At 39.9% G+C, this 19612-nt stretch overlaps 1 protein-coding gene across 2 annotated transcripts in view; it reads left to right on the forward strand.

Moving 5' to 3' along the window:
- The window catches only part of FAM65B (family with sequence similarity 65, member B), an 87084-nt gene that overhangs the window by 49872 nt on the left and 17600 nt on the right, over positions 1-19612 (forward strand). For both annotated transcript variants that reach the window (XM_006888645.1, XM_006888646.1), the window contains 5 exons: positions 596-780; positions 5091-5259; positions 13872-14007; positions 16288-16449; positions 18774-18932. In XM_006888645.1, coding sequence (XP_006888707.1) covers positions 596-780; positions 5091-5259; positions 13872-14007; positions 16288-16449; positions 18774-18932 — 811 coding nt within the window. The remainder of the gene's footprint in view (positions 1-595; positions 781-5090; positions 5260-13871; positions 14008-16287; positions 16450-18773; positions 18933-19612) is intronic.

The raw sequence follows: 19612 nt of genomic DNA on the forward strand, positions 1-19612 counted from the left end.
TGGAATTTATTGTTAGTACCTGGCTTTGACTCAGTAACTCTTAAAATGTGTCTGTTAGTTCTATTTTGTACAAGGTTGAGCATAGAGTAGAGTATACCAGTTGGTTTCTCAATGCTTTCAAGTAATAATTTTTTTTAAATCTTTCAATTACAAGAAGTTTCAAATGGAAGTTGTTGTTGTTGTTGTTAGGTGTTGTCAAATATGCCTCATGGTGACCCTATGAACAACAAATCTGAACCCTGTCCTATCCTGCACCATCTTAATGGAAGTAGACCATGTAAATAGATCCCATTGTGCCCATCGACAAGTTTCCACAATGATCAACCAGAATAATCTGGTTTCATCTCTTTTTATACCCATTTCCTTTCTTCTGAATGATTTTGGAATAAATCCCAGGTGTTGTATCCTTTCATTTGTGGTTGTAACTCCTTTTAAAAAAAAACTATTTTACATGCATTGAAAAGTGCCAACCAAAAAAAATAAATAAATAAAAATTTGAAAAAGAATTGAAAGTGCTTGTACCTTAAATTGGTTGATGTATGTTCTCTCCGTTCGAACGTGTTGATCTTTTCCTTGGTGCCTTCTGCCTTTGCAGTGCAAGCCACCCGTAAGCCGCAGCAGGTCTTCCAGTTTCAGTCTTACAGTTGAAAGTGCTTTAGAAAGCTTTGATTTCCTGAATACCTCTGATTTTGATGAGGAGGAGGAGGATGGTGAGGAGGTTTGTAATGTTGGAGGAGGTGCTGACTCAGTATTTTCAGACACTGAGACCGAGAAAAACAGGTAAGTCTGAAGTTAGTATCAGCTTTTATTTCTCCCATTCTAGATGAAACACTTATTCCTTGCACCAAATAGAGGGAACGTGGTGCATATCTCCAAAAAGGAGAAAATTCCCCATATGAATGGTCAACTAACTGACACTCTTTTATTATTGAGTTATTGTTGTTAGGTGCCATCGAATTGAGTATGACCTTATGAACAACAGATCTGAACCCTGTCCTATCCTGTGCATTTATTATTGAGTACAACTCTCAAATATTGTCTACCTTTCTGGTGTGTTGAAAGGAAAATTGTTTTGTTTGTCTTACAAATGGAGAGACAATTTCTATGTATGTGTAGGTGTATACACGTTCAGTGTCCACAATTTGACCTCAGTGTAATTCATTCCAAATTAGATAAACTATGTTTTTTGATAACATTACTTGATTAAATTTTTAACCTCTTTCTCCTTAACTCTGATGACACAGTGGTTAAAGCATTTGGCTGTTAACCAAAAAGATTAATGGTTAGAACCCTCAAGCCATTCCAAAGGGAAAACATGGAGCAATCTTTTTCCATAAAGACTGATAGTCTCAGGAACCCTACAGTGTTGTTCTGTCCTGTAGGACCAATGTTGTTGTTATTGGGTACCATCGAGTCAGAACTGACCTATGGCTGACTTTTTAGCAAGTTTTGAGAGGTTAACTGCATAAGCCAAGATTGCTCCTCTTTCTCCTATGAAGCAGCTGGTGGAATCGAACTACATGCCTTTGGGATAGTCTCCTTGACTTGGTTCTTAATGCTGATACCTTTGTATTAAGCTTTGTTTCTCCCTATATCTGTATTTGTGTCTTCATTTCCTTGATTCCAGTAAGTCTGTGCACCAGATTAAGCCCATCACCGCATATATCAAAGTCAAGTTCAAGTATCATGGCTCATATTTTCAATAGGATGGAAGAAGAATGACAGAGAACTAATGAGTACAACCCTCTCTGCAGTCTACTTGATGAAAAATGTCATGCTCTCTGTGGTAGGGGGTAGAAGCTTCCTTCACTGTTGTTGTTGTATACTGTAGAGTCAGAACCGACCCATAACTGACCCTCTGATGGGTTTTGAGAGGCAGTTAATTGAAAGGGAGGAGATTGCTAGCCATACCATTTTTAAGGCCTAGAATCTGGGTTCAATTTTGTAATTTCAGGTGAAGTAGAACAAGCTTAATGGTACATAGTCTTCTCTATCAACGACTGTTAAAGAATGCCCATTTGCATACCCAAAGGAAAGGGTAATTTACTATCCATTCTCCCTTTGGCACAGCATGAGTTAAACAGGTTAGGAGACTAATGAGTCCAAATTTTCTGCTGGAAGGCAGGGTCTCAGACTGCTGGATTTGAAGACTGCCAGCTTCAAAAAGTAAACTCAAATTTATTACCATTGAGTTGGGACAGACTGATAGCTGACCTTTCATGCAGATTTTCAGAAGTAGTAAATCACACAGGAGATTACCCATCTTTCTCCTGAGAAACTGTTAGTGGATTCCGACCACCAGAGAAGCACTGCCTTTGAGATAACAACACAATTGCCTATAGACTATGCCACCAGGCTTTGTGGTACCAGCTTGAGAGGCTGGCAAGTCCAAAGGCTATCTTGTAAGAGCATGGTCAAAGAAGTCTGACTTTGGAGACTGATGAGTCTAAAGTTAAAAAGAGGCAGGTTACTCGTTCTAATTTAGGGACCACAAGCCACATACCTATATGTAAATCAGACAAAATGCTCCCTAGCTTTTTCCAGAACCCAAACATACCTCCAATGCAGACACACTCCTGGGGTGACTTCCCCTTACCAAAATAAAGCTGATCATATCTTTATAGGCCACAACCCTGAAATTTCTCCTTAATCAGATACGGCTGATCAAAATCTTTTCAAAACCAACTCTAATCCTGCTTAATTAACATTGTTATTGTTGTTGTGTGCCATTGAGTCAGATCTGACCCCTAGCAGACTCCCCAGTGGGCTTTCAGACAGTTAACAGGAAGAGATTGCCCATCTTTCTCCTGCAGAGCAGCTGGTTGATTCGAATCACGAGCCTTCAGGATCGCAACACAATTTCTTGCCACTAGGCCACCAGAGCTCCCTAGAAGTTGGAATTTACCATATATAACACAGTTGCCTGAGCTATAGTGTCATAGTCTGCAGGAAGGGGTGCTGCTAACCCCATGGTGTTAACCCCTGGCAGTTCAAATTCACTGCAGTTCCACTGGGGGAAAAAATGGGCAGTCTCCTCCCATGCAATTCATAGACTTTGAAAATCTACTGGAGGGTCAGCTATGAGTTGACTCTGACACACAGCAATGAGTTTTTAAAGAGGATAATTACAAGGGATTTCTAGTGGCCTACTGGCAAGAAGACGCTGCACTGTACTCCTGAAGGCACACAGTTCTAATCCACTGGAGAAGGGGGCACTATCTCCTCCTGTGCCAGTTGGATCCAATTTGATGGTATACAAGGAGAAACAAAAGAAAAAAGAGGGTAATTACATTAAGCTGAGGATCATGGCCACATTGACACACAATATTAACCATCACACAGGTTTACTGGTTACAAGCAGCTATGGCTGGGCTATTCAACCTTTGCAGAACTCTTTGTTGAATATCTTAATTCTTTGGTGTTTTGTTGTTCTTTGAAAGTTTATTCTTCTAAAATTAAAAAGGAAAAAACATGTGAAATAGATTTTATTCCCTGAAGGAACTAAGCAGGAGTGGCATCCACTTCCTAAACGACATGCCTCTGAAAAGTCTATGAACTTTGATAAATGTCAATAGTTATAGAGGGGCTTCAGGAATAGCAAAAAGTTGTTATGTGCTATCAAGCTGGAATTGACTAATAGCTGACCTCCAGAAGACTTTCAGAGGCTGTAAATAGCACAGGAAGAGATTGCCCATCTTTCTCTCACAGAGGAGCTGGTGGGTTTAAACCCCCGGAGAGATGCTACTTTTAGGTGAGTTGTGCAACTTCCTGTAACAACACTACCAGAGCTCCCTTTTACTCAGTAGCTAAAGCTATTATATGATACATCAAGCCAGATACTTTCTTCTTGCTCGAAGATTCACTATAGTAACAAAAGCATTATTGTTGTGGTGATATGACATCGAGTCAGAACAAACTCATAGCTGGCCCTCCAGTGGTTTTCAGAGGCAGTTAATCGCACAGGAGGAGACTGCCTATCCATCTCCCGCAGAGCAGATGGTGAATTTGAAATTCCTGCCTTTGGAATTGCACTGCAACTTCTTACCACTAGACCATCAGAGCTCCCTAAAAGTATTATAACTTTTGTATCTTCTCTAGAAAATAGGTAATAAATATATGTAATTTGATCACTGTTATTGCATTTCAGCAGAGATATCATTTCAGACAGGGTGTGTGTGCACACGCACAAATGTATATGGAGGGTAGTGTATCTTTTTGCCAGGACTCAATCTGAGTATGTTCCTTTTGGAGGCCATTGTGGGTCAGACAAAGAAGCATTCAGAGCCACTAAGCTCTGAAGGATGAGCTTTTTAAATGGTGGAGACTGTGTAGTAGGAGCATAGAAATCAGAAGAGGCTTTGCCACTGACTGACTTTGTGAATCAGAATCATATCCCTACTAGTCAGCTTGCTAGTACATCTCTCTTCCTTGCACACAGTCATTTTTAGTGTAAAATCAGTAATAAATACAACTAGATTATGTTAAAAGATCAGTACCAACCATGTAAGATCCATACACAATCATGACGGGACTTTAGACAGCAGAGCAGTGAAGTTTAAACAAAATATGGAAAGCAGAACCAAAGTGAGGCATCTACGTAATTCCACTCTCCTTTTAACTTTTGTCCAGAATAGAACATGATGTCTCTCCTCTTGGCAGCTTTACTTGTTCCTGTTCCTCAAGTAGTAATTGATGTAAAGCCAGGAAAAGACCTTGACAGATGATTTCTTAATGATATTGCTCTTGGGAAACCACAAATATAGGGGACAGAAAAATTGGCAAATTACCCTGTCAACAGAGCAAGGAAATGTAGCCAGGGCACCTTTCAAAGACATCTTGGAGAGACCAATTCAAAAATGTTTCATTGTGCTCAAGAAGCAAACAGAGAACTTGGGAAGCAATTTGTGTGTTCTTTTAACATTAGGCAAGTTGGAAGCTGGACTAAATGAAAAAGCACTTTTTGAAAGATATCTTGATGTTTGATGGTAGACCTGTTTTCATTAAAGAATTTATGGGTACCGTGTTGAATTGACCTGTAGTTCTCACAGAGAAAAATAACTCATGTTTCACCCACCTTCCTGCTTCATCAGTTATAGGTCAGCACATCCAGAAGCCAGGGGGCATCTTAGTGAAGCACTAACCGAAGACACAGGAGTTGGGACCAGTGTGGCCGGAAGCCCTCTCCCACTGACCACTGGAAATGAAAGCCTTGACATCACCATCGTCAGGCACCTACAGTATTGCACCCAACTCATTCAGGTAGGATTGGTGACTGCTTTTATTTTTTAATTTCAGATTCTCTCCAGTTAAGAAATACTGCTGCCTTTCTTAGTTTAACTGATGACATGAGAATCAGGAGAATGCTGTGCGCAAGTTAAAGGATGCAGTCTGTGTCTCTGAGTTATACAAATAGAAATTGTTGAGTTGGTGTAAGTTTTATTGTATATCTCATTAACAAGAAAAAAAACACTGCTTTTTTTTAAAAAAAAGAAAATGTAAATAAATATTATAAACTTCATTTGCACCCTCAAAAAAAAAAAAAGAAAAGAAAATGAGAATTACCAAGAGAACAATCCTGCTTTTGAGTTAAAAACTGATGGATGTTCCCACTTTGTTCAACCCTGGGTTTCTTATCTTAAAATCTAGATCACCAAATTTTAAAAGGTAGTAGCAAAAAAATGGTTTCATTTTTTTGGAGAAAAGAAGTAACAAGTGGAACATACATAATAGCTCTTACTTTAACATGTTTTAGTAGTAAATAAAAGTGGTATATTTTGTTTTGTTTTTTTTATATTTTTGTTTTAAAAATAGACTATTTGCATCTTGAGTGTCAGCCAGCTGGCTGGACTTTTGGTTGCCTGTTTTAGCCAACAAGGACCCAAGGGCTGAGGGAATACTTCATTTATCATAGTCAAGAGCATTTGTTGGGTGTGTTTTTAAAATTCTGTAGAGCCCGAGGTCTGCAGGCCCAAGGGTCAAATTTATTAATGTTAGGATGAACATTCTTTAATTGGTAGAGCAGTTGTCTATTTGCTGTACTGAATAACTTGGAGTTGCTGTGATGATGAACACTGTGCCATAGTTGTGTCAAATACCATAATGATTACCCATCATGAACAGTATTTGGAGGAGCTTCCAGATTGATTCAGCTTTGGAAGCTGGAGTGGCGTCCACTTACTAAACCAGATGCCTCTGGAAACTCTATAAACTCCATAAACTCTATCAACATAAAGAAATGATGTTAATTATAGAACAGAGTTCAGGTTTTTTGTTCATACAGTTGCTATGAGTTGTAATAGACCTGACTATAATTAACCACTGCTAAGTAAGACTAGTATTGTTATATTTTGGAGGACCATTCTTCTACTTTGTACATCACTCTTCGTCAATTTCCTGTATTGAGGTAATCAGGATTTGCTGTGATGCTGAACCTTGTGCCATTGGGGTGTCAAATGCCATAATAGTTTCCCAATGTGAACAATGTTTGGTTGAGCTCACAGTTGTAAAAGGTTTGGAAGCAGGAATGGCATCCACTTCCTAAACCGCATGTCTATGGAAATTAATAAACTTGAAGAAATGATGATAGTTATAGAAAGATATTAGGTCTTTTGTAAATGGAGTCACTATGAGTTGTGTTTGACTTGATGGCAACAACAACAACATTTGTATTTCACAAGCCAGTATTGGTGAACGTATTAATAGATAAACAAGAATTTTCACCTTAGTTAATTTTATGTCAACCATATTGCTAACTCAAAGTGTTAACTAATCTACATAAAGTTTACAAGATCCTAAAGATCCCTTCTTCTACAATAGGAGCTCTCATGGCCTAACGGATAGGGAATTGTGCTGCCAACCTAAAGGCATTCATTTTGAAGCCGGCAGGTGCTCTAAGAGAAAAAGATGGACAATCTCCTCTTGTGCAATTTATAGATTCTGAAAATACCCTGGATGATCAGCTGTGAGTTGGTTTTGAGAGTTTTGGTTTTTCCTTAGCAACAGAAATATATGTTTCTATAGGTTATTATCATCACTAGTTATCATTCTGAGAAACTTAGAGTTTACTTTTCTTCTCATTTCAAGTTGTTTACCACATAAGGTCTTACAACAGGGGAGCAAATATTTTGAAATTACTTATGCAAGAGGTGTTCCCACTTTCTTGAGCAAAGCATTTGTCCCTCACACATCTACTTTAAAACTTCTCCCTTGCCTAGTTTCATGTCTTTCCCCAATCTTGCCCTTCCTTCTCCCACTTATTTTTGGGTATGCAAGTAAAAGGTGGAAGAAAATATAATAATGGTCTCAGGGAATAATCCAAGCAAGAAGAGTACACAAAAGAGAATCTTCTCAGTCCCTCAAAACCTTGAGCATAGAATTACCCTAAGAGGCAGTTCAATCCTGCTTTTATACCTAGATGAAGTGAAGGCAGGAATGGATATAGAAACCTGTACACAGGTGTTTAATTGTAGTCTTTTCACTATAGCCTAAAGGTGGAAACAACCAAAATGTCCATAAACAGATAAATGGGAAAACACAATTGACAATGGAACATAGTACAGCCATAAAGAGGAATAAAATCCTGATGCATGCTCTGTAGCCAGATGACTCACTAATTATAATCACCAAGATAAAGTCGCAAAATAGGATTCCAGGCTTTTATATGCAAGCGAAGAAATGGGTTTATTAGGGAAAATAATTTGTGAAGAGAAACATGGGGGAAAGGCATGGCTAATCTACAAGAGGACATGATCTTTTTAAAGGCTCATGAGGCGGGGAAAAGACATTGTGTTTATTCATGAAGAAGGTTGATCTTTCAGAGTTAACCTATCAAAAGGAAAAGATCCTCATGTTCATGAAATGAGGCGGGAAATCATCTGAGATTGGCCCATGTGAGAGGAAATAGGATAACTGAGCACATATGCAACTGACTGGAAGAGATCTATATTTGTTCCCATCCCAAAGAAGGGTGACCGAACTGAATGTGGAAACTACAGAACAATAACATTGATTTCACATACAAGCAAGATTCTACTGAAGATTATCCAAAAACGACTGGAACAGTACTTCAGCAGAGAACTGCCAGAAGTCCAGGCTGGGTTTAGAAGGGGTCGTGGTACTAGGGATATTGTAGATGATGTTAGATGGATCTTAGCTGAAAGCAGAGAATACCAGAAGAATGTCTATCTGTGTTTCATTGATTATGCAAAGGCGTTTGACTGTGTGGATCATAACAAACTGTGGCTGACTCTGAGAAGAATGGGAATCCCAGAACATTTAATTGTGCTAATGCAAAACCTATACTTGGACCAAGAGGCAGTTGTCACAACAGAGCAGGGCAACACTGCATGGTTCAAAATTGGGAAGGGTGTATGCCAGGGATGTGTCCTATATCCATACCTTTTCAACCTGTATGCAGAGCAGATTATCCGAGAGGCTGGGCTCTATGAGGAGAAGTGTGGCGTTAGGATTGTGGACGATCTGTCAACAATCTACGTTATGCAGATGACACAACTTTGCTCGCTGAAACTGAGGAGGACCTCATGCACTTACTGCAGAGGGTCAAGGACTGCAGCCTTCAGTATGGACTGAGGCTCAATGTCAAGAGGACAAAAATTCTCACCACCAGACCAGTCGGTAGCATCAGGATGGATGGCGAAGAGATTGAGAGTGTTCACAGCTTCAGTTTGCTCAGCTCCACGGTCAACACTCTTGGCACCAGTAGCCAGGAAATCAAAAAACGTATTGCGATGGGAAAGTCTGCGGTTAGGGACCTCTCTAAAGTACTCAGGAGCAATCTGGAGACTAAGGTGCGCCTGATACAGGCCATGGTTTTTGCAATCACTTGTTATGCATCAGAGAGTTGGACAATGACTAGGGAGGATAGAAGGAGAATTGACGCCTTTGAGCTGTGGTGCTGGAGAAGAGTATTGAATGTACCATGGACTGCCAGGAAAACAAACAGATTCATCCTAGAGAGGGTTAAACCAGGCTGCTCCTTGGAGGCAAGGATTCTGGGGCTTCGCCTGACATACTTTGGACATGTTGTAAGGAGAGACAGGTCTTTAGAGAGGGACATCATGCTGGGTGGAGTGGAGGGACGGCGCAGGAGGGGAAGACCCTCTATGAGGCGGATTGATTCAGTGACTGGGGTAATCGGGATGGGTGTGTCAGAGGCAAAGATATTGGCACAGGATAGAGCACGGTTTAGGGCTGTTGTACGTAGGGTTGCTGTGAGTCACAAGCGACTCGACGGCACATAACAACAACAACAACAACATGCACTTGTACTTTCAGGATGGCTGCCACCAGCAAAACTATCTGAGTCTTGCATAAATGAACAAGATGGCTGTTTTTAGATGTGTTTCAGCAAGTTTCACAAACACATGCATGCAGTTTATGAGATGGACATCTCCTGAGGAGGTTCTTGGTCATCACAGAACATGCCCTTTCAAGATGGCCACTGTCTAGGAAGTCATACAGGAATCACTCACATGGCATCTGAGAACTCTTAGCAGAGTTAAAGGTTGTTAAGAGGGAAGACTTGGAGACACCTAGGCTATTCATTTATGTTGTGTTCTTGGATCTTAAAATTCTTGAATTAGCTGAATGCCGCCTTATCTGATCTGAACTGTTACAAGAGAAAATATTTTCATTCAGCACAACATGTAGTGGAAAAAGAAACTAGAAAATCAGAAAGTCTGTGATTCAGAGCAAACCTAAGCAGTTGTTTCTATTGTTGTTGTTGTTGTTGTTATGTCTTGTCGAGTTTCCTGTAACTCATAGTAACCCTGTGCACAACAGGCCTGAAGCTGCCCCTGTCCTGAGCCAGTCTCACTGACTCTGAAACACCTTCCCCCATTGACTCAGTTACTCTATCAATCCATCTCATCTGGGGTCTTCCCCTTCTGCACTGTCCCTCCATCTTTCCAAGCATGATGTCATTCTCTAAGGACTATTCCCTCCTGGCCACATGCCCAAAGTGTATGAGATGGAGCTTCAAAATCCTAACCTTTAAGGAGAAACTTGGTTTTACCCTCTCCAAAACAGACCTATTTGTTTTCTTGGTGGTCTATGCCCTGTTCAAGATTCTTTTGCAGCACTACAACTCAAAGGCATTGATTCTTCTTCTGTCATTTTTAGTCATTGTCCAACTTTCTGATACATAGCAAGTAATTGTGAAGACTATGACCTGGATCAAGTGTACCTTGTAGTGAATGAAATAAGCCATTCATCAAAGGACAAATATTGTATTTATATCACTTCTTTGAGATATTAGGGATAATATGCTTTTTGCTCCCAAATGTGGGACATTGTTTGGTGATTATGACTCTTGCCATTTGGCTGGCTAGCATCTCAAATGATGTCTTGAATTTTTAATTTACTAATCATGATCATAACAGTCTTGCAGAAGGTGCAATTTTTCTGGCTAACATGGACAAGTTTTTATTCACTTAAAGCTATTCTATATTTGAAGCACTTACTGAAGAATATCAAAGACTTCAAACACCTCAATATCAAAGAAACAAAACTCCTCAAAATTGGGCCAAAAAGCCAGATAGTTAGAAAAGGTCATGATAGATGGAGAAAAGATTGAAGTTGTCAACAATTTCTTTTTACTGGGACCCATAATAAACATTCATGGTAACAGCAGCCAAGAAATCAAAAGACTGTTGTACTGGGACAGTGTTACTGTTAAGGACCTCTATAAAGTGCTAAAGAACAGAGTCAGTTTAAAGGGTAAGGTATGCCTGGCTCAGCCTGGCTCAAGCCATGATCTTTTAAATTGCTTCATATGCATGTGAAAATTAGACGATGAATAAGGAAGATTGAAGAAGAATTGATGTCTTTGAACTGAAGAATGTTGAAGATATCATGGACTGCCAAAAGAATAAACAAATTTGTTGTGGAGGAAGTAAAACCAGGGTGCTTGCTCCTTAAAGGTAAGAATGGTAACATTTCATCTTACAGACTTGTTGTCAGTAGGTGCCACTCATTGAAAAGACACCATAGTTGGAAAACTGGAAAATCAGCAAAAGAAAAGGAAGATCCTTAGCAAGATGGATTGACACAGTTGGTGCAGTAGCAAAGCACAAATCATGAAGATGATTCCCATATGTTGTCCATGGGATCATTAGGAGTTGTAGTCAACTCAGTAACACCTAATAACAATGGCAACCACCACATTCTATGTTTGCGACAGTAGTGTGCCTCAGAAGTAAAATTCTTGCATTCCACAGGGGATGCTTGGGCTCAATTCTTGGCCAGTGTATCTCATGAACAGTCAGTCCCCATCTGTCAGTGGAGACTTGCATGTTAACTATGGTACTGAAGATATTTCAGCAGAGATCCCAGACTAAAACTGTAAAGAAAGATCTCACAATCTTTATCTGAAAAAGTCAGTCAGATCTGATTGTGTATGAGGTCACCATACTCAAGGCCTCCTGATAGATAGATGCTAGTAACACTGTTTTATATTCACCCACCATTTGAATGAGCCTGATTCTGTGTTTAGCAAATCACCTACTTACCTTTTAGATTTAAAACACTAATTTTGAGGGACTTGAGTCAATTCTCTTCTCTGAAGGAGTGAATGTTTTCTCCCAAAGATTGTCCTTCAATATTCAGTGTTATATTTCTCCCTATACTAAACTCATATCTATAACAAACCAGCTCTTTAATAAAAGATCAAACTAAAAATCCACTGCTGCCCAGTTGGTTCCAATGCATAGTGCCTTGGTCAGGTTTTATAACAGGAAGGAGTGCTTGTCTTTCTCCCATGGAGACACAGGTAGATTCAAAGTGTCTTTGGCTTAGAATGGAACTTTCTATGGACGACTATACCACCAGGGCTCTCGACTGTAAATGATTGATGCGAGGGCTGGGGGGCGGGGGTGGAGAAGAGCAAACTGTAAGATGTAGAACAGAGAAATTAAAAATAGAAATTAATTTTTAATTCACCCCTATTCTCATTCAATGCATTTATATGTACATTTGATATATAATTGCAGAGGAGATAAATACAGAAATTGCATAAGAAACTTACTAGCCATTTATTTTTAAATAAATTAGTATATTTATTTATATGAAAGACATTAGTACATAATTGCTGCACATACTTTTAAATTTTCCAACTTAGTGGAAGATGCTTCTAAACTCTACAAACAAAAGGTAGAACTATGTGCATTCTTTTAATAGTATAGGATAGTAGTATGTGTTGTAAGTGTTAGTTCACTACCTGTCTGTCAGGAGTTTGTCATGCTTTGATGACTTGTAAGTTGCTGTGATGCTGTACACTATGCCACTGGTATTACCAAAACCAACAGGGTCACTTAGAGTAGACAGATTTCAGTGGAGCTTCCAGACATTAGGAAGAAGGACTTGATGATATAGTTCCAAAAATTAGCCAATGAAAACTCTATAGATCTCAACAGAAAATTATTCAACATGTACTGGAAGAAGGACACTACAAGTTGAGTATACTACCAGTCACAAAGATGGCGCAGGACTGGCAGCATTCCATCCTGTTATGCATGAGCTCACGATGAGTGGGAACAGACTCAAAGGTAGCTAACAGCAACAACATCATGCATATATACCTACCTGGTGGCAGCAACAGGTCTTTGAGTAACACAAAAGGAAGTCAAACTTTCAGGCAGCAACTAACTCGTGTTCTTTTCTCTGTCAGGGAGTTCTCTAATTCTTGTGACCAGCATGTAAATGAAACCACTTACTACTAAAGTGATGTTAGATGCACCATTTAAACTCTCTGTGTCTAAGTTTCCTCTTAAGAAGAGCAGAGATAGCAACCAATCCAACCTCATTAGGTGGTTGTGAGAAATTAAGTGACCCAGTGATTAAAGAGCCCTGGTGGTATATTTCATGTTGAGCTGCTAACTGAACATGGGCAGTTTGAATTCACCAACTTTTACGACAGAGAAAGATAAATTGTCTCCTTCTGTAAAGATTTACAACCTTGAAAATTCAACAGAGCTGCCATGAGCTGGAACGGCTCAATGGCAGTGGGTAGAAGTAAAAGATTCAGACCAAAGCTTGGTATATAGCAAGTACTCCCAAGGATAATGAGATAGCTCTGATTTATAATTATTGTACCATATGCTCATAGATTTCAGTTTGAACACCAAAAAATAAAGTCATGCTGTGGAAAATGGCTGCACTAGGCCTGCCAGCCTTGGAAGCCAGTGACCTTTTTGGTAGCAAATGCAAATGCAAGTCCAGACAAAAGCACAACCCCAAAGATGAGAAAGCCACACCACTCATCACTCCAGGTTCTGCCAGTGACTGCTGATCCCAGGACCAGTTTTATGGGTGTGTGCCTCTCCTCATGTGCCCAGCCATAGCTATTTGAGGATCTTGGCCCTCAGGCCACTCTTCATCTGTGATGTGGTCCCTGGGCTCCTTCTGATGGGAGTAGGAGGAGGCTAGCAAAAGCCTATTTATAAATTTATAAAGTGTTCTCACCCTTCCAAAAAGAAAAATTACTTCACTGGTAACAGAAATGTTTGCTACTTGTACATCAAGACATAGCTTAAAAAATGTTTTCCAGGTTTTAAAGAGGAAAGTTAAATTTATAGTACACAAAAGGAAAGGAGGACTTACAGTTCTAATTATTGAGAAAATTCCAGAACTTATATAGACATGAAGAACACTTACATCCCAAAAGTATGTCTGATTTCATCAGGTGAAGTAGCTGGCATGGAATGAGGATCATTGTCTGGCTTGGAGAAAGGCACTGAATGAGTTTATTTGGTATCATTATTGCATCTAGGGAAAGATAAGATTAAGTGGAGAAAGTAGTTTGAGTTCCACTAACAACAACATAACTGAAATCATTGTTTTGATTGTTTTATTAGCAAATTGTATTTTCAAGCAAGACTCCATTTGTTGCAAGAAGTCTTCTAGAAAAGCTTTCTAGGCAGATCCAAGTGATGGAGAAACTCGCAGCTGTCAGTGATGAGAACATAGGAAACATCAGTTCTGTTATCGAAGGTAAGCATCCGCTAATCCTTCCACCATTCATGCAAACAATGACACCACTAATCTACTGCCTGTGTCTGTTCACTGCTTTATCAGGACAGCACAGAAGCATTCCTGGGCCATAGTGTAGGATAATGTGTCTACCCTGGTACCTCTGGTGGCTTAGTCACCTGAAGTTAATGCCTCTCTGGCCATTCGAATCTACCAATAGAGAAAGATGGGCGAACTCCTCCCTTGCAATTTACAGCCTCTAAAATCTTACTGAGTCAGTTTGGAGTCCATAGCAATGGCTGACTTTTGAGGCAAGCAGTGGAAGCAACACTGAGACTATAGACACCTGTGGAAGCAGGCAGTAAAGTATGAAGAAAAATGGTAAACCCCTTGTAGGCAGTTTCACAGACCTATTTGTGTAGTTGCATTTATGAATGAATGATCAAAATTGGACTTGCTTATGAAGCTAGTTAATACAGCTCCCCAAGCAGCTGACAGTCCAATAGAAGGTGCTTCCACACCCTCCTTGGAAAGGGTAGAAATACGATTTTTTTTTAAGGTCTATAGAAGCGCCTTTGTTCGGAGAGCTTTAGGTACAGAACTTAGCATTAGTAAATACCTTTGAGCTTGTGTGGTCTGGCTTTAGGACTCTTTCATAATAGTAAGAATTTATATCTTCAAAGCAAAAATAATGCTTTCACAGGATAGTAGAAGTAATAGGTCTTCTAAGGTCTCTGGGTGGCACAAGTGGTTTGCACTTAACTATTAACTGAAAAGTTGGTGATTTGAACTCCTCCCCCCCCCCCCATGGCCTAGTAACAGAAGGTCCTAGTGATCTGCTCTGGAAAGAATATAGCCATGAAGGCCTATGGAGTATATTGCTAAGTCATCTTCTCTGTAGTGGATAACCAATAAGCCATGTGGAGAGTTCTTCTCTCCATGCATATTTATGAGGCCACTATGAGTTAGAACCAACTTGAGAGTGGTAGGTTTGGTTTTTGAGTATGACCTTCTCAGAGACTCTGGGATGCACATGGTTAAGTATTGGACTACTAACTTAAAGACTAGCTGTGCAGACCCACATAGAAATAGCTCAGAAAAAAAAAAAAGACCTGGTGATTTATTTCCAAAAGACCACTGCCTCTGAAAGCCTTATGGAGCACCATTCAACTCTGAGACACATGTGGTTGTGATGAGTTGGACTTAACTCTACAGCAGCTGGTTTGGGATTTTGTTTGTTTTTGTTTATTTGTTTGTTTGTTATTTAGGATTTCTAGGTAACTTCAGAAAAAAGTGACTGGACAGATCTCTGAGAGATAGGAAAAGGGTTAGGATGTCAGGCTGCAAATAACCTTCATATCTCTCAGGCTCCTCCTCATTATCACAATCTGTGCATGAGTGCAATATTGACCCTATGTTACCTCCGTTTGTCTAGTCATTTCAGTCTAAGAACCACCTGTTGTTAGGAGCCATCAAGTTGGTCCTGACTCACAGTGACCCTTGGTCATGTGCCTTGTCACAATCGTTGCTATATTTGAGCCCATTGTTGCACCGACTGTGTCAATCCGTCTTGCTAGAGGTCTAACACCTTCTGCTTCCTTCCATCCCATCCAGAAAAAACTTCTTAAGTTAGATTTCTCCAATTTTTGGAATTTTTTTTTCTAGAGGGTTATAGACATGAGATTATATTGGCATATCTCAAAGAGGAGAGGGGCTGTGATTTCTGTCACTGAGAGCAAACACTCTTCCATTACTGAGTTTCTTCCTTTCCCAGGGTGCAGAGTTCTTCATCACTACTTCTTTGCCCTTTGGCCACATTTGCCAACTGCAGAGGAATCTTATAGCTTAGGATAAAAACCTAAACAAGAGTTTTCATCCCAACCAAGTTCATCTCTTCATCTCCTTCACTTTAAAAGTGTGTTGTTGGGTCTTGAAACCTAACCACTTACCCTAATAAAATGACCCTTAGGAATGGCAGCCTGGACCAAGAAGATTAATTATATATTGTCAGCCTATTGCAAGGAGGAGGTCCCAAAAGTCCCTCACTCATGTCTGTATTAAGGGGCCCAAATTAAAGCATTGGACAAACAGCTCTATGAACCTCCTTATTGACCAAAGACATCAGTAGTTGAAAAAAGGACACCTCCTCTTTGGAGCATATCAAAGAACCAGCTCCATGTTGAGGATCCTCTCAGCTCTCACCCTGTACATCTTAATTATGGTCCCAAATTGTGGTAAAGTTGTGTTTCTGAAGAAATGAGGTAAACATATTATGGGATGGGGATTGATCTTGTTTTTCAGCCATACCAGAATTCCACAAGAAGCTGTCATTGCTCTCATTCTGGACCAAGTGCTGCAGCCCCGTTGGTGTCTACCACAGCTCAGCTGACAGAGTGATTAGGCAGCTGGAGGCCAGCTTTGCCAAGACTGTCGACAAAGAATATCCAGGACTCGCAGACTCAGGTAAAAGCCCATGGGAGGAACAACATTTCTGCCCTTAAGTGTGAAAGTGAGTCTTGAGGGAGCTTCCTGAAGCCTTGAAAGTAGACACTGTAATAGCTAGAGAGATCCACAGATGTCAGCTCTGAAAGAACCTAGTCTCCAGGGGAAACATCAGTGACACTGAGTTAGACTTAAACGGGTGGGGGTAGGGGGTTGGATTGGGGAGAGGTATTGGGCATGCGCATGCTTGCATTCACAGTAACAGTATTAACTACTATTAAAGTTCTACATTCTGTGTCAGTATTGAGAATATGTATATCTCTTTCAATAAAATATCACAATTTTGGAACATAAATGTAAAAATACCTTTGAAAAAGGATTTCTGTGATGTTTAAATATATGCTTAGCTTATTTCCCAGCAATTCCATTCCTGAATAAGTCAAGAGAAATAAGTGCTTCTGTCTACACACACACAAAAGAGATCTATAAACAATATCTCCAGAAGTTGCATTCATGACTATAAAAACTTAGAAACAACCTAAAGGCCTGTCAACAAGAGAATGAATACATTTTAATATATTCATATGTTGTTGTTGTTATGTGCCGTCAAGTCGCTTACGACTCATAGCCACGCTATGTACAACAACCCTAAATTCTGGCTCTGTCCTGTGCCAATCGCACCATCTTGGGAATTTTACAGCATTTTTTTTCATGACAGATTACTATGAATAGCAGCCATTTGGGTAGATCTCAGATATTTTGTGGAATACACACAACCAGATAGAAAAGTACACACTATAATTTTAATTTACAGGAAATAAGGCAATACTAATTGATGTTGGTAGAAGTTGGATTAATAGTTACCTCTTGTATCTATAATTAATATACTTATAATTGTTGAATTGGTGTACATATTGAGTATAGTTGGTAACTATAGACTAAGAAGTCGTTGCTATTGTTAGTGTTGTCAAGTCAGAACCAACACATGGCTGATCATCCAGTGAGTTTTCAGAAGCTATAAATCACCCAGGAGAAGATTATCCATATTTTTGCTAGAGAGCAGGTGACAGATTCAAACCACTTGCTTTTAGGATTGCAGCACAACTCCTTACCACTAGGCCACTAGAGCACAAGAAAGTTTTGTGAGTTGCTGGCTGTGTGTTCTGTGTCTTGATTTGAATGTAGTTATGCACATTGAGAAGAGAATCCCAGAACACCTGATTGTGCTCATGTGAAACCTATTCCTGGACCAGGAAGCAGTACTCAGAACAGAGTAAGGAAACACTGCATGGTTCAGAATAAGGAAAGGAATGCATCAGGGATACATCTTATCTCCATACCTTTTCAATCTATATTCAGAACAGATCACTCAGGAGGTTTGTCTTTATGAAGTGGAAGGTGGCATCAGAATCGAAGGAAGATTCATCAACAAACTTGTGTTGTTCGGATGATGCAGCCTTGCTTTCCAAAATGAAGGTGGACCTAAAGTGTTTGCTGCAGAAGATCAAGGACTGTGGTCTTCTATAAAGATTGAGGCTCAACATCAAGAAGACAAAGATTTTTACCACTTGGCCAATTGGCAGCACCATAAAGAAGGGATTAAGGATGTTAACAATTTTAACTAACTCCATTCCACAATCAACACTCTTGGCATGAGCAGTCAGGAAATCAAAAGATCAATTGCATTGGGAAAATTTGCTGTTAGCGACCTCTCCAAAGTGCTAAAGAACAACAGTGTCAGTCTAGAGACTACAGTACTCCTTATCCAGGCCACAATTTTTGTAGTTACTTGCTATGATTCAGAGAGCTGGCCAGTGAATAAGGATGGCACATGAAGAATTGATCAATGTCTTTGAGTTGTGGTGCTGGGGAAGAGTGCTGAACATACTATGGACTGTCAAGAGAACAAACAAGTCTGTACTAGAGAGGCTGAAACCAGGTTGCTCATTGGAAGCAACGATTTTGAAGCACTGTCTGAAATACTTTCGTTATGTGGCCAGGAGAGACCAGTCCTTGGAGAAGGACATCTTGTTTGGAAAGATGGAGGGACAACCCGAGAGAAGAAGACCTAGGATGAGATGGGTTGACACAGTAATTGGGGCAATAGGGGTAGGTATGTGAGAGACAGTGACATAGGCGGGTTAGAGCAGGGTTTGGAGCTATTGTGTACAGTCACAGGTGGCTCAATGTCACATAACAACAAGTAAATTTGTCCAACTGTACAGTGAAGATGAGTTCATTTAACTCATTTCCCTCTACGTATCTTAGAATAAAAAGATAAAGTAAATGATGGATTGATGGTCATATTTCTTCAAAGCTGTTTTGTGTCTTCCCCTTCCCAACAGTGTTCCGGACCCTGGTGTCCCAAATCCTGGACCGGGCTGAGCCTCTCCTTTCCTCCAGCCTCCCCCTAGAAGTCATCACAGTCTTCCAGTATCACAGCTACTTTGCCAGCCATGGTGTGAGTGACCTAGAGAGCTACCTGATCCAGCTGGCCAAGCAAGGTGAGAAGGCAAAGCTATGTGAACTTCTTAATCATAACCGAACACCAAGAGAGGATGAATTGCTGTTGCTGGGGCCTCAGGGTCATGGTTTCAGGGAGATCAAGGGGCATAACGTATAGTCCACAAAGACAATGTTCTACATCTTATTTTTCATTTATTTTATTTTATTTTCCATTCATTGTTGCACATTTTCCTCCTTACCCACCCCCCAGTTCATTTCTCTCTTTAGAAAAAAATTCTTTCATTGTTGCACAACTTCCTCCCCTGCCCTCATCTTGTTTTATGAGTAACAACTGGTATCTTAAAAGCTTGTGAAAATCTACCAGATCCTCTGCTGGAAAAAGAGGGGCAATCTCCTCCTGTGCTGGTTGGATCTGATTCAATTGTACACAAACAACAACAACAACAACAAAAAGGGTGAAATAAAAAAATAATAATAATAAAGCTTGTGAAAAGTTTTCTAAAGTGTAACTGTTGCTTTCTCCCTGCCTAGAATAAAGAAGAGGGAAGAAAAGCATAACTGTAGAAAAACAATGAGCCCAAAGGACTGATAAACTATAACCTGAAACCAGTAAAACTAACTGGTGCCCAGCTACAATTTATGAGCACTCTAAAAGGGTTCATAGTAGGAGGTCCTGGATAAAGAATGGGGGAAATGTAGAACAAAACTCAAAAATATA

Source organism: Elephantulus edwardii, unplaced genomic scaffold (assembly GCF_000299155.1).
Source record: "Elephantulus edwardii isolate Elephantulus edwardi_28Jun2011 unplaced genomic scaffold, EleEdw1.0 scaffold00070, whole genome shotgun sequence".
Lineage (NCBI taxonomy): Eukaryota > Metazoa > Chordata > Mammalia > Macroscelidea > Macroscelididae > Elephantulus > Elephantulus edwardii.